We start from the raw sequence: 20,986 nt of genomic DNA on the forward strand, positions 1-20,986 counted from the left end.
CCACCCGGGGGCAGGTAGTATACCGAACGGTGGATTTGGGAATCCGTAGAGGGCTGTGTGCAGAAAGAACTCTTGTCACGGACTACGGGATTAGATGCCACAGAGCTGAGGTATTCACTGAAAACTCGACATGTTGAAACCACATGAGCCACGTTGTTTCTTATTATTTTATGGGTGCTGTGTGTGTGTGGGGGGGGGGGGTTCACTGAAGGGTTACATTAACTTTATATTAGGCTCATCAGGTGCCTCTGCGGATGAGTCAAGTAGATAGGCTTTAATTGGTATTCTGGTAAACTATTTCATGGTCTGAGATGGAAGTAAATGAGCCATAATGTGTCGCAGCGTGTGAGCGCTCGCAGGCACACACCGAGACGGCAGCGAGATTGGGGCACATTGGGCTTTTCTTATTTTGTCATGCCGAACGGCGTAAATAGGATTGCACAGGTAGGGGTGAAAGCGAAGTTTACTCTATTGTCCCGTGGCCAAGCTATCAGTGCGCATCTGTTTTTCGTTGGAAACCATGCAATTGACTCTCTTCCACTCAGGAAGCAGGGGAAGCCATAGCTGGAGTGTGTTGTGTCTTATTGGGCGTCTGTAGGAAAGTATTTTGTCTGTCTCTGTGTTATCGGCTTCTTTATGATTCTTGCCTCACGTGTTATTTATGCAGTCTGAGGTAGATGAATTCTCAGTGTATGTGAGGAGGGAATTAGTCAAACTCTCTGTTCTCCTTTGTGAGACTGGCATTTTTGCCAAAACTCCCGAGGCAGGACTTATTTCAGTCAAACTGTAACAAATGTTGCTTATGCAGCTTGTGTTTGTTCACATATGGATGTAGTTTGAGGTGGTTTGAGGTGCTTGACTGGACTTGGACACGTTTGTTAGGATGACTAAATCAAAGCTTACGCTGAAACTTTTTAATGCCCCCGTGTCGGAACTCGAAGGCCCTTTTGAGGGTATCGAATGTCCTACCTTTTGTGGCGAACTGAAACGGGTCAAATAGTTCTGAAAGTACTGAGCGTATTTACCCAGAAGTATGGGGTGAACTGATCCAGGTCCATAGAGCAGCAAGGTCTGCTGTTTTTCCATTTCAGCGCAGTCTCAGACCGTTTACTCAATCTTTACGAGGACATAAAGATCTGCTAATGAAGCCGTAAATGTCTGCTCTCCGCCGTCCACAGCACCACAAAATAAAAAGGTAAACCCTCATGTCAACGCAAGTGTGGCACCGCTTTGAAACAGGAAAGAGCACCTCAGCTGTGTTTACCTTTCAGTTTATTACGAGTGATAACGGTGTGGATTCAAAAGGTATATACTGCATATACTGTCAGCACTCGTCTGTCGAGCTCCTCTCAACTGGGTCTTTCGTTTTCCAATTAGGATTTTAAAGTCTTTATATTAGAGGTCGACCGATTAGGATTTTTCAACGCCGATACCGATTATTGGATGACCAAAAAACCCGCTGCCGATTAATCGGCCGATTTTTTTTTACATTATTTTTTTTGTTTTGTTTTGTAATAATGACAATTACAACAATACTGAATGAACACTTATTTTAATTTAATATAATACATCAATAAAATCAATTTAGCCTCAAATAAATAATGCAAAAACAAAGTGTTGGAGAAGAAATATGCAATATGTGCCATGTATGTGCCATGTAAAAATGTGTGCCATGTAAAATATGTGCCATATAAAATAGCTAACGTTTAAGTTCCTTGCTCAGAACATGAGAACATATGAAAGTTGGTGGTTCCTTTTAACATGAGACTTCAATATTCCAAGGTAAGAGGTTTTAGGTTGTAGTTAATATAGTATTTAAAGGACTATTTCTCTCAATACCATTTGTATTTCATATACCTTTGACTATTGGATGGTCTTATAGGCACTATAGTATTGCCAGTGTAACAGTATAGCTTCCGTCCCTCTCCTCGCCCCTACCTGGGCTCGAACCAGGAACACATCTACAAAGGCCACACTCGAACCAGCGTTACCCATCGCTCCACAAAAGCCACGGCCCTTGCAGCGCAAGGGGAATAACTACTTCAAATCTAAAAGCGAGTGACGTTTGAAATGGTATTAGCGCACACCCAGCTAACTAGCTAGCCATTTCACATTGGTTACACCAGCCATTAGGCTGATAGGCTTGAAGTCAAACAGTGCTGTGCTTGCGAAGAACTGCTGGCAAAACACCCGAAAGTGCTGTTTGAATGAATGATTACGGGCCTGCTGCTGCTCAGTCAGACTGCTCTATCAAATCAGACTTAATTATAACATAATAACGCACAGAAATACGAGCCTTTGGTCATTAATATGGTCGAATCTGGAAACTATCATTTCAAAAACAAAACATTTATTATTTCAGTGAAATACGGAACCGTTCTGTATTTTATCCAACGGGTGGCATCCCTAAGTCTAAATATTCTTGTTACATTGCACAACCTTCAATGTTATGTCATAATTACGTAAAATTCTGGAAAATTAGTTCGCAATGAGCCAGGCAGCCCAAACTGTTGCATATACCCTGACTCTGCGTGCAATGAACGCAAGAGAAATGACACAATTTCACCTGGTTAGTATTGCCTGCTAAACTGGAATAGTAGTTATAACTATTGATTATGATTGATTGTTTTTTATAAGATAAGTTTAATGCTAGCGAGCAATTTACCTTGGCTTCTACTGCATTCGCGTAACAGGCAGGCTACTCGTGGAGTGCAATGGTTAGAGCTTTGGATTAGTTGTACGGTTGCAAGATTGTTGCAAGATTGTATCCCCCGAGCTGACAAGGTGAAAATCTGTCATTCTGCCCCTGAACAAGGCAGTTATCCCACCGTTCCTAGGCCGTCATTGAAAATAAGAATTTGTTCTTAACTGACTTGCCTAGTTAAATAAAGGTATAAAAAATTAAAATATATTTTTAAAAAACGGAAATCGGCGCCCCAAAATATCGATTTCCGATTGTTATGAAAACTTGAAATCGGCCCTAATTAATCGGCCATTCCGATTAATCGGTCGACCTCTACTTTATATACTTTTTAAAAAGAATAAGAAGTTCAATCATTAACCAGAAATCCATCATGAATGCATTATGTTGTGCTATTATGCGTGATGCAAAAAGGAACATGTGGCAAAGTGAGCTGCTAGCAACAGAGCCAGATGAACTGATTCTGTTTCCTGGATTAGGCTGCTTTTCATGGTAAATGTCAACCCCCACGCACACACACACACACACACACACACACACACACACACACACACACACACACACACACACACACACACACACACACACGCTACAAAGCTGCCCCCCACACTCCTGGAATAGCTCTAGGTCACACAGTCTGGTTTTAGGGAGAGTTTGATTTGTGTCAACTTCCTGCTGTAACAGCCCCTGCCCTCCAGTGTCTCAAAGACGATCGATTAGTTCCTTATTATGATCCCCGGGAGGGCAATAAAAGTTGAAGGTTCTGAAGAGCGGCTGAGAGATGTCCCCCCCCCCCCCACCCTACTCACCCTCCATTCCCCAACCACCACAAGCATTTAGTTTATTTTGTGGGTCAATCTTTGAACTCTACCTCCATTGGTGCACCGTTGGTATTTTTCAACTCATTTCTCAACCCCCAAATGCATTCGACAAATAAATCCTCACCAGCAAACATACATTATGAAGCTAGCTTCCTGCTGGTTTGTTTAGTGTTAGCAGGTTGTAGCGTTTCCTACAAAATGGCCACGACCGATGCCAACCTAGCAGTCCGTTGTTGTTGTCGGTATCTCTTAAGGCAAGAAGTTACACACTAAATTCCACATAGGACCAATAGCAAGAGTCAACTCTTAACTTCTTGAAACACTTCACTATTGAAACACTGCATCTTGAACCCAGCCATTTCAGCCCACGCAAGCTAATTGCTCTTGCCCAGTCACCCCCCAATCTTTTCCTCCCAGCCAGGTCGGCCACAGGGAAAACCGTAGCCGTCCATCCATTCAGGGCCGATAACAAACCCAAAAAACCTGTAAACGTGCCAGTGGGTGAGAGACGGGAAGGAGGCCAGAGTGGTGGCAGTATTGAGCCATATGGATCTGCGGCTCGCTGAGTTTACAGAGAAACTCACAGCTACCTGCACTTTGTTATTTAGAGATTCACACAGAGACACCCAGGCCTTTTCTCATTCAGAAAGTCATCGACGTTCAGCAGGCCCTACTTTTATTTGCCATGAGAGGAGAGAGGAGACCGATTTCTTTTGATAGTACAGCTGTAGCCAATGGTTTTACAGAAGAGGACAATACTGACCAATGACCATTGAAGGCTTAATATAGCCTGGACACTGTATTGTGAGGTACCATAGGTGGCATGAGTGGACATTCTTATGAAACATGAAAGGACGGCATTGCAAGTCAAGTGCTTTCTGATGTCATGGGCGTCGCTCGCCCTCATAGTTCATTTGAGGTACTCTTAAGGAAATATTTTAGAGCGGGAGCAGAGCACCAGACCGACGAAGAATGTCTGAGGCAGTGTCTGCCCCCTGTCCCCTGTCTCTTGATTCCCACTCCTGTGAAGCCTTACTGTGTGTCCGTGTGTGTGAGCCCATGCGTGTGAGTGTATTCATGCGTGTCTGCATACCTTTGAGGAACACTCTTTTTCTCCCCCGTCTCCCCCGTCTCTCCCGTCTCCCCCGTGTCTCTCCCGTCTCTCCCGTCTCCCCCGTCTCTCCCGTCTCTCCTGTCTCTCCCGTCTCCCCCGTGTCCCTCGTCTCTCCCGTCTCTCCCGTCTCCCCCGTGTCTCTCCCGTCTCTCCCGTCTCTCCCGTCTCCCCCGTGTCTTTCCCGTCTCTCCCGTCTCTCCCGTCTCCCCCGTCTCTCCCGTCTCCCCGTCTCTCCCGTCTCCCCGTCTCTCCCGTCCCTCCCGTCTTTCCCGTCACCCCTGTCTCTCCAGTCCCTCCCGTCTCTCCCGTCTCCCCCGTGTCTCTCCCGTCTCTCCCGTCTCTCCCGTCTCCCCCGTCTCTCCCGTCTCCCCCGTCTCTCCCGTCTCCCCCGTCTCTCCCGTCCCTCCCGTCTTTCCCGTCTCCCCCGTCTCTCCCGTCCCTCCCGTCTTTCCCGTCTCCCCTGTCTCTCCAGTCCCTCCCGTCTTTCCCGTCTCCCCTGTCTCTCCAGTCTTTCCCGTCTCCCCAGTCCCTCCCGTCTTTCCCGTCTCCCCCGTGTCTCCCGTCTCTCACGTCTCCCCCGTGTCTCTCCCATCTCCCCCGTGTCTCTCCCGTCTCTCCCGTCTCTCCCGCCTCCCCCGTGTCTCTCCCATCTCCCCCGTGTCTCCCCCGTCTCCCCGTCTCCCCCGTCTCTCCCGTCTCTCCCGTGTCACTCCCGTCTCCCCGTCTCTCTCCCCGTCTCTCCCGTCTCCCCCGTCTCCCCCGTCTCTCCCGTCTCTCCTGTGTCTCTCCCGTCTCCCCCGTGTCTCTCCCGTCTCTCCCGTCTCCCCGTCTCTCCCGTCTCCCCCGTGTCTCTCCCGTCTCCCCCGTGTCTCTCCCGTCTCTCCCGTCTCTCCCGTCTCTCCCGTCTCCCCCGTCTCTCCCGTCTCCCCCGTGTCTCTCCCGTCTCCCCCGTGTCTCTCCCGTCTCCCCCGTGTCTCCCCCGTGTCTCTCCCGTCTCCCCCGTGTCTCTCCCGTCTCTCCCGTCTCTCCCGTCTCTCCCGTCTCCCCCGTCTCTCCCGTCTCCCCCATGTCTCTCCCGTCTCTCCCGTCTCTCCCGTCTCCCCCGTCTCTCCCATCTCCCCCGTGTCTCTCCCGTCTCTCCCGTCTCCCCCGTCTCTCCCGTCTCCCCCGTGTCTCTCCCGTCTCCCCGTGTCTCTCCCGTCTCCCCCGTGTCTCCCCCGTGTCTCTCCCGTCTCCCCCGTGTCTCTCCCGTCTCTCCCGTCTCCCCCGTCTCTCCCGTCTCCCCCGTGTCTCTCCCGTCTCTCCCGTCTCTCCCGTCTCCCCCGTCTCTCCCGTCTCTCCCGTCTTTCCCGTCTCCCCAGTCTCTCCCGTCCCTCCCATCTTTCCCGTCTCCCCAGTCTCTCCCGTCTTTCCCGTCTCCCCCGTCTCTCCCGTGTCTCCCGTCTCTCACGTCTCCCCCGTGTCTCTCCCGTCTCCCCCGTGTCTCTCCCGTCTCTCCCGCCTCCCCGTGTCTCTCCCGTCTCCCCCGTGTCTCTCCCGTCTCCCCCGTGTCTCTCCCGTCTCCCCTGTGTCTCTCCCGTCTCCCCCGTCTCTCCCGTCTCCCCGTGTCTCTCCCGTCTCCCCCGTCTCTCCCGTCTCCCCCGTCTCTCCCGTCCCTCCCGTCTTTCCCGTCTCCCCTGTCTCTCCAGTCTCTCCCGTCTTTCCCGTCTCCCCGTCTCTCCCGTCTCCCCCGTCTCTCCCGTGTCTCCCGTCTCTCACGTCTCCCCCGTGTCTCTCCCGTCTCCCCCGTGTCTCTCCCGTCTCCCCCGTGTCTCTCCCGTCTCCCCCGTGTCTCTCCCGTCTCCCCCGTGTCTCTCCCGTCTCCCCCGTCTCTCCCGTCCCACCGTGTCTCTCCCATCTCTCCCGTCTCCCCCGTCTCTCCCGTCTCTCCCGTCTCCCCCGTCTCTCCCGTCTCCCCCGTCTCTCCCGTCTCTCCCGTGTCACTCCCGTCTCCCCCGTGTCTCTCCCGTCTCTCCCGTCTCTCCCGTCTCTCCCGTCTCCCCCGTCTCCCCCGTCTCTCCCGTCTCTCCCGTCTCCCCCGTCTACCCCCGTCTCTCCCGTCTTCCCTGTCTCCCCCGTCTCTCCCGTCTCTCCCGTCTTCCCTGTCTCTTCCGTCTCCCCCGTCTCCCCTGTCTCGGGGTGAGTTAATATTGACCGTGCAAGAAGTGAATGCAGTGTGTCAACGCGGATTAGAGATGGGGCAAGATGGCTCATCCAAGCTACCCTACACTACCCCCACGACCCTTAGCCACCCATCCCCTACTCTAACTACCCCCCCCCCACACACATACATACAATAGCGCTAGCTCACAGCTAACTGCCCAAGCCATCGAGAGAGCCTCTTTGGCTTCCAGACACCGCCAGGCATAGGTTTGGTGGTTTGACAGGCTTTTAGCAAAGCAACCTGCTGGCAACAGATTGTCTACTGCAGCACATAATCTCTCTCTCTCGCTCTCTCTCTCCTCTTTCCTCTTTCTGCCTCTCCTCTCCTCTCTCCTCCCCCTCTCTTCTTCCTCCTCTTGTCTATTATGTTTCTTTCCCTAGACAAGGTCTCTATGGAGACCGACTGCATCACCACCAAGCCTCCTGCTGGCCTCTAGTTGTTCATGAGGAGCAGACAGACAGTAGGAACTGCTGTAGTTCAGTTCTAATAGAAGCCACAGTGCTGCTCAACCCTTGTTATCGCAGTCTCTCTGTCAGTCAGTCAGTCGGTCAGGCGCACGACTAGGTGCTTCTCGTTGCTTGTTAGGGTCTCGGCTAAGGCTCTGATTGGCTGTGTGAATTCTCTACGGGCTTTCTCCCCTTTATTCATACCAGTGGAGAGGGATTGCATGTTTTGTATCCGACCGCTCTCACTCTCACTGTGTTAGTTAGGGTCATAGCTGGAGGTGGAGAATGACTACGTCATTAACACTTTTTTTGGGGGGGGGGGGTGCATGTGCGTGTGCTTGAAGCATTAACCGATGTCTGTCCTTACTCTATAGAGACCTAGAATTTTTTTTTTTATACAAATTTCACATAAATGAATGCAAGGGAAAAGAGGGGAGGAAGGTTCCACTAGCCATGGACACCGAGGACAACTTCCTGGAGTAATGTCAATGGGAAATTGGACACTCGCGCTGCGGGCTTTGGTGTCTGGTCAGACTGTCCTGACCTCAACCTGACCTCAACGACCTGTGTAACCAGACTGGAGTGGAGCTCAGGTGGACACGGACTGATGTGCAAACTGAGCCAGTGACGGCCTCTGATGCAGTTGTGGTGAGATCTCGGCGTTGTCGTGGAGGCTTCTGTCACCCATGATGGAACATCTCATCCAAGGCGAGGCTGCAAGTCCTACCAACAAAATATAATCTACCACTCTGGAACCCTGCGAACCATGACCCATTTTGTATTCTACATGAGTCAAATGTAATGGAGTCCGTTGCCCATGTTGTGAATGGCTGCTGGTCATTAAAGGATTGGTGCGTTGCTAGACATGACCGCCTTGTTGACCTGATAGCCAGAGAGGTGAAGTAGTCTCACCACCAGCACACATACAGAAACATTCTTGTGTACTGGGAAGATGGTGTGACGATGATGATGATGATGATGATGTGTTCCTGTGTGTCAAATATTGTTGTTGTGGGGAGAGGCCAGGGGGAAGGGCTCATTCTGGAAGTGGGCTGCTCTTTTGGCGGCTCCATGGAGCAGGCCTTTGCCAGAAAGCTTCTTAAATACCAGCCCCGCGTGGCACGCTTGGACAGTCTCGGGTGGAGGTGCAAGCTGGTGGGGCTGATATTTGGCAGTCTCGGCCACGGACACAGGCGTGCGGCGCGTGGCCTCCATACTGTGGGCCTAACAAAAACTAGGGCAAAGCATTTGGCTAGGTACTGCTCTGCTTCAGCTGTCGTGGGCAGCCTGGCTATTTGGAGAAGGATGTGCTTTCTGTACCCTTGAGTGTCATACATACAGGGACCTTTGAAATGTTTGGATCCTTTTTTAAATGCAAATTTGATTGGTGGATTCAAATAAAGTATTTCAAATGCGCGTGTGTGTGTGCGTGTGCGTGTGTGTGCGTGCGTGCGTGCGTGTGTGCTTGAAGCCTTAACAGATTTCTGTCCGTACTCTAGAGCCCTCGTCTTTGTAAAGTAAAAGCCTGCTTGGATGAAAGCCTTTATGTCTTGAGGTGAAAGAATGCCAGTGCGCAGTAGTCAGATCATGTGTAGAGTAGGCTTTGTTTGTGAAGAGCACCACGAGGGGGAACAGCATTAGGCTGTAATAGCCTAATTGCCATTTAGTTGACGAGCTGAAAGAGAATCGGTGCCCTGTCTGGCCTCTCACTTTCTGTGGAAAGAAAGTAAACAAACACAGAAGACACTATCTGGAAGGAGAAGAGGGTTTCCATACACGAGAGAATGGCGTAGAAATAGAATTACTAGTAGCCTAATGTTTCTATGGGGATGGCACTTCTTTGTTATGGGGTTCAAGGCTTGGAACTCCCAGCTTGTGAGAATAATTCAAAGGCAAGTCTTCCTGGAAGGTTCAAAATGTCAATAGTGATAAGGGGGCAGGAGTTTACTGACAATTTCCGCTCTAGAATTAATATCTGACTTGATTCACTGTGTGCTTGCCCTTTGTACACTATAGCAGTGTCATTGTTTAGTGTTTTTTCTTTATATTTGTGATGTATTGAATAATGTGTGCGTGTGTGTGGGTGTGTGTGGGTGGGTGGGTGGGTGGGTGTGTGTGTGTGGGAGGGTGGGTGGGAGGGGGGGTGGGTGTGTGTGTGTGTGTGTGTGTGTGTGTGTGTGTGTGTGTGTGTGTGGGTGGGTGTGCTCAGTTGTTCATCTATTGCAGGCATAGTAAAAAAGGCAACCTTGCAAGGACAGACAGACAGACAGACAGACAGACAGACAGACAGACCAACAACACAAACCTACTACTTTTCTACCTTTATCACAGCTTCCTTCCAAAGAAAAGAGTAATCTCTTATGTCAAGCCCTCCGAAACGCTTTCTTCCCCGGCCTTTTCTGGAAAAGCACCGAGTGTAAAATCGAATCCCAGTTCATTTCGTTTCAGGTTTATCAGCACCTAGCACCACCACCACACAAGCACCTTAGCAACGCTGGGATGATTTATTGTTGGCCCTCTTTTGTGGCCCTTTTCTTAAGTAGCATCAGTATGGAGGGGACAACACACCCGGGCTCTGAGTGAGGTTGAATGGAGGTTGGTTGGAGGTTGCCATGGGGCCTACCCAGCTACCCAGCTATTCCATATGCACGCACACAGCAATGGCAATGTTTTGTCCAATGTGCAGTCATTACACAGAGTTTCTATGATGTTGTGTGTAAAGTAAATTGAGGATGGATGACATAACATTTTATTAACTAGCATGCTATAGTCTCGAGGGGGTTGATGCCTTTGCAAGTCACACAAACAGCATAGTTCAATTTCAGCTTCCCTATTGGCTACTCCGTTTCAGCTGTAAGACAAACACACACACTTCTATGGACTTTCACTCCCCGGGAACGATGGCGGGCGGGGCTAGACGTCTAATTTAATGCTCATCTGTTAGAGAGGGGTGTTATGTCTCTTGAGACAGTGATATAATCCAGCGCGGTTTGTGGAGACAAGTTTCCTCGGAGGTACACGGACTACGATGTTCAAGCATATAACAATGGTCCTACCTGGCAGAACATTCTGTCGTTCCCGAAACTACCAATGCAACTCTTTTTGGGGCAACAACGGCTTTGAGTCCAGTGATAAGAGCGTTGGCGTTCACTTTTCAATGAAACTCAGTGCCTCCTACCAAAGGTGAGACCGTAGTATCCATGAATGTGTTCAACGCGAGAATTATTTTCCAAGACAAAGTGGTGGCTACAGGAAAGTTATGTCAGACTCGCACACTGAAAAGTGGTCTCTTTACAGTCTAAATCCTCCAACACTTAGTCTTATGTTTCTGTTGTTCTCCCTTTCAGATAGCGGACGCGGCCAAGTCGTCCTCCGAAGTGGACGAACTTTTCATTGACGACACAGGGTCCGGGGGTTACTACCCCGAGGACGACGACGACTTTAACTCGGGGTCAGGGTCAGGTAAGAGTCTGGTCACCGTAGCCTTCAACTGGGTCAACACGCACAGGGAGGCAGGCTGGCGGACACAAACAGTCACTGCTGTATACTGTGTCTTTCACCCAGAACAGGCATGTCTGTCGAAACTGAGGTTTCACTTAGGTATCGAAGCACCTTTTACGAAACGTTTTAACGACATGCAGGCGGCCAAAGCAAAGCAGGCTGTAACAAAGTGCTATGACAACTGTAGCGAACTCTTGTTTTTACCTCACATTAGCTCCACCTCATCCCATTCGAGAATATCAGGAGGTGGCTTTTGTCTGTTGCAATTGAATTAGGAATGCGAATGTAACGTACTTCTAAAAACAAAGGTCTTATGAAAAAGCAGGATTTCACTTAAACACAGACTCAAACGACCTTTCACCCTCAGCAGACATTAAAGTGACATTAAAGTGAAAGTGATTGAGTTCCGGGGAAGTAGTACAAACAGTGCTCTCTCTTCATCTTCCTCTGCAGGCATTGGCGAGGAGGTGTTCGAGGAGGCGGTGACCGTGAGCACGCTGTACATTGCCCCCAAAGCAGAACCTACCAAGGACTCCACCAAAGACTTCACTCCTAGAGTGGAGACAGCCACACCCAGAGAGGACCTGCCAATGCAAACGCCCAGGAAGCCAGTCCGAACAGAGGTGAGGGAACAGAACAACCAACCCATACACCAGACTATTTAGACCGGCCCACTGAGCTAAAGATGGACCAGCCCATTGAGCATTTGCCCGAACTGCCTTATGACCAGTCCTTATCTGCTGCATATGGTAGATATTCCTTTGTACAATCAACGGGTTGACAATTGACTGCTATTTTCTTTGAGGGCCTTTCAATTCACCACCCCCAGATAATAGTTGAACATGCATTGACCCCAATGCTGGAATTCTAGGATCAATAAGGATCAAGTAGTCATCTAGACCCCTGATGTTGATCTGGTCTGTGGTACGTTATGCTGGATTACTGAACCAACAGCCATAATCTCACATTTTGGAACACAATCAACTCCTGGACCCACCATGGTGTATAGGGGAATTATTTCCTAGGTAAGGGCAGTCACTTCCTCTTAATTAAGCCAAGTCAAGGACACAGGTTTGTTGCCAATAGTAGAGAGACTAGGGATGGATAGTTTTGTTTTATTTATTTTATTTCACCTTTATTTAACCAGGTAGGCTAGTTGAGAACAAGTTCTCATTTGCAACTGCGACCTGGCCAAGATAAAGGCCAGTCAAAATACGACCGTGGCCATTTGCATATCCAAACAACCCAAATTAACCAAATATGGTCAAAATATCACCCATTTAAAGCCCGTGGGTAGTATACAACGCCGTACCATGAAATACAACGTCGCAAAAACAACAACAAAAAGCAACCAAAAGGTTTTATTTGGCTCGTTCAGTTGTGGCTTGACCGTTAGAAGTAAAAACACAGCTATAAAGAGATGACCATTAGGACAATTAGTTGCTTTTAGCGATGGAAAATATACTCACCAATAAGCCCCTCATCCTCAACAGCGCCCTCCTGTAGGCGTATAGGCCGACATCGCTGTCGTGCCGAATGAACGAGTCGTGCGTACCACCTGGGCACCTTGTGCCACCATTTTCAGCAGCGTCTTTTGTGCATCACTGAACTGATCACCTGCACATTAAGAGTGGAAGCCTTTTCTGTTTCACAGAGTTGAACTCGTTTTGGGATGGTGCTTTTATGGCCAGGTGGGTGCCCTCTATTGCTCCGGTCGTATTTTGGAACCCATTGATGGTAAAGAAATCCCTCTTGACTTCAACCTGTTGTGCGATGGTGTCTGGAGATTGTACATTTGTTTTGCTGAGAATTGCATCCAAAACATTGGCTCATCGAGGGCTGAAAGATGCCGATTGGCAAGCGCTCGCTGAATAAGTGTCCGCTGCCAAAAACACAAGGGTGGATAGCACGTCTCTAAAAACGCAATCCCTGCGAAATGCAGCGTGTGCTGAATCTTCCAACAGAGCAAGATTAGCCTCTCATTCGATTCCCCATCATCTTAGACTTTTATAATGTTTCAACAATAGTTTCACTTTCACACGTGCCTCTAATTTAACAAATTACTCTACTTTATTTGGATTGTTATCGTACAAATGCACTGACATGGTCAAATGTAAATACAATGACGTTTTCTTGAACGATTACTTAATATGACATTTTCAACCTTCTACGCTTGACAAGCAGTTCACTTATGCCACCACTTGGCACTATGCGTACACATGGTCACGGTTGTGCGTAAACGTACGCACACTGTCAAGGAAACGTTGCTAAATCTCGCACTTTGCGTGGAAATGATCCCGCGCGGCCGATTTACGCCCAGACTTGTGCCTACGCACGATTGACAAATGAGGCTCCAGGCCATTATGTTGGTACATAACCCGTATGTATCCCTCAATCTGTAACTCTTTCATTCTCTCCTCCCAGCCCCCTGTACCCGTCACAGAGGACGAGCGTAAGAACCAGATCACCAGCACCACCGGCGTCCCCAGCTCCCCCCTGGAGCCCATTGAGGTGCGTTCGGAAAACCTCTTCCAGAGAACAGAGGTACTGGCAGGTATGTACAGAAACCACACTGGGGTTTGGTGGTTTGGACAGTGGACACAGGATGCAGTCCTTGCACCTGCGTCTACACATCTACACTAGACTACTGTTTGTGATAGACTAGAGGTTGATTATGAGTTGTAAGCTTTTAAATAGGAAATTAGGTTGAATTTCTTATATGACCAACCAGGTTTCCATCTAACCTTTTTATGCGCCTAAAGTACTTAAGCTTTATGCTATTTTCAAATATGTATATCGAGGGTCTTATTCGGGTGACATGGCGATCGATACTTGGCTGCTGTTTGACAAATACAAATAATCTCGCTCTTTTGTATTTTTTTTGTTTTCACAGCCCCTTTACTTTTTCTCCATTTAGTTGTGTTACAACCTGAATTTAAAATGGATTAAATAGAGGTGTTGTGTGTCACTGGCCTACACACAATACCCCGTCATGTCAAAGTGGAATTATGTTTTCAGAATGTTTTACAAATTCATAGAATTGTTTTGATCTGAAATGTCTTGAATCAAGTAATAAATCTCTTCATTATGGCAAGCCCAAATAGGTTCAGGAGTAAACATTTGCTTAACAAGTCACATAATCAGTTGCATGGACTTACTCTGTGTGCAATAATAGTGTTTAACATGATTTTTGAATATCTACCTCATCTCTGTACCCCACACATACAATTATCTGTAAGGTCCCTCACTCGAGCAGTGAATTTCAAACACACATTCAACCACAAAGACCAGGGAGGTTTTCTAATGCCTAGCAAAGAAGGGCACCTATTGGTAGATCGATAAACATGAAAAAGCAAACATTGAATATCCCTTTGAGCATCGTGAACTTATTAATTACACTTTGGATGGTGTATCAACACACCCAGTCACTACAAAGATACAGGGGTCCTTCCTAACTCAGTTGCCGGAGAGGAAGGAAACCGTCTCAGGGATTTCACCATGAGGCCAATGGTGACTTTAAAACAATTACAGAGTTTAAACTGTTGTGAACTGCTGTGAAAGCTTAAAACTGAGGATGGATCAACAACATTGTGGTTACTCTACAATACCAAAAGAAGGAAGACTGTAACAGAATAAAAAATATTCCAAAACATGCATCCTGTTTGCAATAGGGCACTAAAGTAAAACTGCTAAAATTTTGCAAAGAAATCAACTTTTACTGAATAAAAAGCGTTATGTTTGTGGAAAATCTAACACATCACTGAGTACCACTCCTCATATTTTCAAGCATGGTGGTGGCTGCTTCATGTTATGGGTATGCTTGTCATCAGCAAGGGAGTTTTTTTAGGATAAAAAAACGGAATAGAGCAAAGCAAAAATTCTTAACCACATATGACAAGCCAGCTAGAGTCATAGTACGGATGAAGCCTGAGCTAGAATGTGAAGCTAACTGAAGCTGGCTTTATAAAAGTAGTATACTCAGTGCTTTCCAACAGACACTGGGAGACAAATTCACCTTTTAGGAATACAATTACCTAAAATACAAGGCCAAATAGACACTGGAGTTGCTTTTCAAGACGACATTAAATGTTCCTGAATTGCCCAGTTAGTTTTGACTTAATTCGGCTTAAAATACTTGAAAATGGTAATTTGACAGAGCTTGAATCATTTGTGTGAATACTTATGTAAATGAGATATTTGCTCAAATAAATGTAAAAAACATGTTTTTACTTTGGCATAATGGGGTATTGTGTGTCGATGGTAAAGAAAAAATGAAAGAAATAAATGGATTTAATCCCTTTTGAATACAGGCTGTAACATGACAAAATGTGGAGTAAGTCAAGGGGTTTGAATACGTCCTGAAGGCACTGTAGGTAGCCTATCCGCACTGTATCTGCGTGCTGTTGGCTAGAGGGCATTTGCCAAGTCCAGAGTGAGCACATTCGCTGTATAACACAATTGTTTTTGTGACAACACCATTAGTAGAGTTCAAAATGCGATGGAAACTCATTTCACTTCCTTTTTAATTCCATACATGTTTTTATGCAGATTTTTGAATACTCACACTAAAATCTGTCTCCAATTGGATGGAAACCTAGCTACTGTCAGGTAACTGGACTGCCGTTTGAATTCTCCACTGAGTTCTTGAGTACGTCTTTGATTATGAAGTAGGTCAGGTGCCATGCTTGGATCGATGCCAAAATGTGTCAGCTTGATGTCAGGCACATTTAGTTGGTTGCATCTTCGCTACATCTTTATCTTTAGGCACTTGTGAAGCAACTTCATCTATGCTCTGCAAAGGGACTCTTGACGAAAACACCTAATCATCTATAATACAGTCGTTTTAACATTGATGTTATACATTTAGTTTATTTTCTGATCATTCCTTAATCGTGCTGTTAATAGGTCAGGGTAGTAATGGTGCAGTAACACACATCTAAGGGCAAGGGGGATTTCTACCCACGTCTGTCAAGCTCTCTAAGCTCTCTACAGCTCCTGAAAATATCCTGTTTAATATATAAACTAAATTACCCCCCAGTGGGACCTTCCAGAGTTCATAATGCGGTTTGCTCCAATTTAGTGTTAATTCCCCGGCTCTAGCGAAATGCGAACAAGGGAAATGATCTGACTGGAAATCACACTCACTGATGCAGTTTTCCCTTCAATGTCAGAGATACACATGTCGTGTGCTACAAATGGGATTGCTACTTTAGTTCTGTTTTGTTGTGACAGCCGTCTGTTAGTTCCTGGGAAGAAGTGAAATGGATGAGGATGAATTCGGACGTCAATATAGTTGTGCTGGAAATACACTACATGGTCGAAAGTATGTGGACACCCCTTCAAATGAGTGGATTTGGCTAATTCAGACACACCCGTTGCTGACAGGTGTATGAAAATCAAGCACACCGCCATGCAATCTACATAGACAAACATTGGCAGTAGAATGGCCCGTTCTTAATTGCTCAGTGACATTCAACGTGGCACCGTCCGTCATGGGATGCCACCTTTCTAACAAGTCAGTTCGTCAAATGTCTGCCCTGCTAAAGCTGTCCCTGTCAACTGTAAGTGCTGTTGTTGTGAAGTGGAAACATCTAGGAGCAGCATCTGTCCTCGGTTGCAACACTCGCTACAGAGTTCCAAACTGCCTCTGGAAGCAACGTCAGCACAAGAACTGTTCGTAGGGAGCTTCATGAAATGGGTTTCCATGGCCGAGCAGCTGCGCACAAGTCTAAGATCACCATGCGCAATGCCAAGCATCGGCTAGAGTAGTGTGAAGCTCACCGCCTTTGGACTCTGGAGCAGTGGAAACGCATTCTCTGGAGTGATGAATCCCGCTTCACCATCTGGCAGTCCGACGGATTAATCTGGGTTTAGCTGATACCAGGAGAAGGCTACATGCCCCAATGAATAAAATTTGGTGGAGGAGGAATAATGGTGTGGGGCTGTTTTTCATGATACGGGCTATGCCCCTTAGTTCCAGTGAAGGAAAATCTTAACGCTACAGCATGTAATTACATTATAGTTCATTATAATTCTGTGCTTCCTTCTTTGTGGCAACAGTTTGGGAAAGGCCCTTTCCTGATTCAGCATGACAATGCCCCCACAAAGCGAGGTCCATATTGAAATAGTTTGTCGAGATCGGTGTGGAAGAACTTGACTGGCCTGCACAGATCCCTGACCTCAACCTCATTGAATACCTTTGGGATGAATTGGAAATGCGACTGCGAGCCAGGCCTAATCGCCCAACATCAGTGCCCGACCTCACTAATGCTCTTGTGGCTGAATGAGAGCGTCTGCTAAATGACTTAAATGTAATGTAATGTAAATGAATGGAAGTAAGTCCTCGCAGCATTGTTTCAATATCTAGTGGAAATCATTCCCAGAAGTATGTGGAGGCTGTTATAGCTGCAAAGGTGGGATCATCTCCATATTTATGACCATGATTTTGGAATGAGATGTTCGACGAGCAGATGTCCACATACTTTTAGTCATGTAGTGTGTATCCCACAAACATCCATCCAGTTAGTTGCCTTTGCGCATTTGGATGTTTATGTTTATTCCAAAGTTTGACATTCCTAAAAGTTTCACCCAAACCTGAATATTTGTCTAACTAGAGTTTTTCAAAAGTGTTCAAATGATCTACCCTGTAGACATGTGAGGCGCTGACTTTTCAAAGTCTGTCTGCTAGGTATGCTACTTTTTTCATTTGTTTTCAATTACTGTCACGTTGGCCACATCCACTGAAACCCGGGCCTTGACAAGCCTGTAAATACTATGGATTAACTCAATGTAAAACCCAGAGACCAGAAGGCCAAGCCCACTGTGCAAACAGACGTGGCTAGCTAACCTCCTCCTGTCCTCGATACCTCTCATTTTCCTCTTCCTGTCCCCCATGGCTCCCACAACTCTAATTGTCGTCATTTCATGTACGTTTATCCGCTCCACACCGAGGCACTGCACGGTTCCCATGAGGGTAATTTGCTGTAAGAGTGGCAGGTTTCTTTTTACCCATGGGGCCAAGGGGCCAGTCCAAGATGTTGAAATAAAACTGAAGCAGAGGGGAGATTGTTTCGTCATGAGGGCCCTAAAACAGATTAAGGACTATAAAGAAACCTCATACAGGTATTAATGGGACAATTACGAAAGCCTATGTGAAGAATTAGCACACAAGAATAAAGGGCAAGATCTGGGAGTAATGTTGAGTAGTTTGACAGGTATATTACTTACGAAAGGGTACAGTGCATTCAAAGTTCCCTCTCTAGATGCTGTAAGCTTCAGTGTCCTCTGAATAGCCTTTGACCTCTAACCTCTGATCTCTCCTGCTCTCTGTCCACAGCTGTCATTGCGGGCGGAGTTATTGGCTTCCTCTTTGCCATCTTCCTCATCCTCCTCTTGGTTTACCGCATGAGGAAGAAGGATGAGGGCAGCTACGACCTGGGAGAGAAGAAACCCTCTGGGGCAGCATATCAGAAGGCCCCAACCAAGGAGTTTTATGCCTAAAGCCCCGCCCCCTCGCGAGAAGATTGACAAATCACAGTGACAGTTTATGGCAGTCCATGACAACGACAAAAGCTGTTAAATTACAACAACAAAAAAAGTTAAACATTTATTGACGAAAAAATACATAAAGGAAAGCTTTTGCATAGAGTATTGTAATTAAGACATTTTCTTTCTTCTTTTTTTAAAATGAAAAGCCAAGCATTGCTTATTTTATGGCAAATCTCAGTGTATTTAAACATTTTGTGTATTATTTGAAAAGGCTGAAAAAAACTAAACAAAAAACACAATCTGTAAAGGTGAGAAAAACTGATTCCATCTGTCTTCTGTCAAAGGAGCTGTTTTTAGTCACTGACTACTATTTAACTGTAGCAGTATGTATTTGTAAAGAATATTTTTAAAAGTGGAAATAATTGAATATAATTATTCTGTATCAATCCTACTTCATATTTTTTTTTCATTTTTGTCCTAGCATGTCTGACATTGATCTCTAAAATGTGTATTTCATTAATTTATCTTTTTTTTCTTCTCAGATGTAAAAAAAATAATGCCTTTGTAGTTTTCATGAAGTACTTTCGTCTTCATATTAACGCTGATAACGGTCAATGTAAATGTTCTCCCTTCAGGTTACAATGTTTATTTTCTTGCTCTCACACCCATCTAGTGGAAAGTGAGCATTTAATTTAATTTTTGTTTGTCTTGTTTTGTTTTCTTTCAATGTTTCTCTTGGTCAAAACCATTTCTTATACAGTGTACGTGTTTATAATCGGGAATTGGTCTTTAAAAGCGAAGATGTGGCAGGGGCTCAAGAAAAAGATATAAGATCTACTTTACAGTGTGTCTTGTGGATGTTTATTTCATTTTATTTAATTGCATACAACTTTTCACATTGCACATTCACTGCATTGCTCCTCTGCTGGTCTCGTTCAGCTCAGAGTGTTTAGTATATTTGGGGTTAAATTTGGCTCAGGGGCGTTGGCTCCCTTCCACCCCCAATATTTCCCCCTTGTTTACTTTGCCTGTTCCACCTCTGACTCTCACCCCCAGCACTCTCTCCATCTCCTCATGGTAATCAGATTGGACCAGAGCCAATGGACCTGTCGGCCCCTCCCCTTTGTCTCACCCCACTGTGTTGCCAGCGCGCCCAGTGTTTTTGTCTCCCCGTGTCGCTGGTTTAGTCAGGAGATCCTTTCTGGCGGCCTGTTATGTACTACTGGACACGCACCAGCTGCCAATTGAAATGAGTCAGCTCTGTGCGGATGGCGGCGATGTTCCCAGTGGTTCAGTACCAGTTGTTAAGAGTGAAATGGAACTTTGGATCCTTTTTCTAAAGCTTCTAGTGTTGTGGTCAGTCAATGCATCTCGATTTGAGCTAATCCCAATACAGGTGCTGGTCCGCAGAATTGCTCTGTTTACCGGGGAAGAGCTTTCCTGAGAGCGATTATCAGACAGTGTGAGGTTGGTTACCAAGCACAAAACATGTACCAACAAAGGTACAAAGGTACGGGATTGACCTGTTGTTGCTGTCACCCTTTCTCATTAAAACGGTCTCCTCTGCATGAACCTGCAACGAGGAGAAAGGTACAACAGATAGTGAAGTTGCCTTTTGAGATGTTGAGCTGTACGGTAATGTGAAATAGACGTTGTCATCTGAACTCCTACCACCAATCTGAGGCCATCCTCCTCCATGCAACCCTTCCTCCTCCTCCTTCCCCACTCTGCTATACCCTCACGCTTCTGCCCTCTACCTACAACCCCCCCCCTCTCTCTCTCTCAGCTCATCATAGAAAGGAAGGTACTGAACTGCATAAACAAAACCCAAAGACGGTATTCTCACCATCACTATACATATTCCCATTATGGCCACATTTCTTTCTTTGTTTTTAAAAATATATATATTTTTATTTCTATTAGAGCTCTGACCATTGAGTCCAATTGCTTATTAGTATATGAAAAGATATATTATATATACAAATGTATATTCACCAATGTTTTAAACCTTCAAAGTGCCTACCATTTGGAAATGTACTCGCTCTCTTGGAGAGAATAGGGAGGTGCGTACATTACACCAGGGGGGTGATATGATAATGACTGGCATTTTTTTTTTTTGTCTTACAAAAGCAGACAGTATTGTACCTATACGTTGAAACAACACTACTGAATAAACATTGTGGCCTAATATCGATCTCAGTGTCTTTTCTCTTCACTGTTTTTCCTCCCTCAGGCCACAATCAATGACCGAGGAATACTGTATACTGGTTTCCCAAGACGCCTTTTTACAGGCGTCTAGGCTGACATCTAGGTAATGAATAACACCAACTATATACCATAAAAGCATACATTACTTACCCGTCAGCACATATATCGCCACCCAGTAATCGATAAATAACCATTTGGCTTCGATTTGGGATTATCAGTGTGATGACTAATCTTTATGAGCGATGAACGGAGCATTATCATTTTACTGAACTAATCTGAATGGGCTCTGGATTGAGATTAGTATAATGGGGATGTAAAGTGCTAACTGTGGGATTATCCTGCATTTGGTTTCCATATCTGTTACAGTAGTGACATAGTGCTCCTGAGGCTTCCGGATCCGTCATAGATGACAGGTTAAAGAGCATCTGAAATCTTGGCTTAGAGTGCCAGCGCACTACAACTAGCATGCGATCAAGGTTAGCTCATTCAGAATGGGGCTACTCA

At 46.3% G+C, this 20,986-nt stretch overlaps 1 protein-coding gene across 1 annotated transcript in view; it reads left to right on the forward strand.

The window, feature by feature from the left end:
* LOC135550063 (syndecan-2-A-like) overlaps positions 1 to 20,462 on the forward strand; it is a 37,593-nt gene extending 17,131 nt beyond the window's left edge. The window contains exons 2-5 of the mRNA XM_064980524.1: positions 10,633 to 10,747; positions 11,240 to 11,409; positions 13,211 to 13,340; positions 18,123 to 20,462. Of these exons, the coding sequence (XP_064836596.1) occupies positions 10,633 to 10,747; positions 11,240 to 11,409; positions 13,211 to 13,340; positions 18,123 to 18,286 (579 nt within the window). The 3' untranslated portion in view covers positions 18,287 to 20,462. The remainder of the gene's footprint in view (positions 1 to 10,632; positions 10,748 to 11,239; positions 11,410 to 13,210; positions 13,341 to 18,122) is intronic.
* The last annotated feature ends 524 nt before the right edge of the window (positions 20,463 to 20,986 follow it).

Source organism: Oncorhynchus masou, chromosome 12, assembly GCF_036934945.1.
Source record: "Oncorhynchus masou masou isolate Uvic2021 chromosome 12, UVic_Omas_1.1, whole genome shotgun sequence".
In the NCBI taxonomy this organism is placed as follows: Eukaryota; Metazoa; Chordata; class Actinopteri; order Salmoniformes; family Salmonidae; genus Oncorhynchus; species Oncorhynchus masou.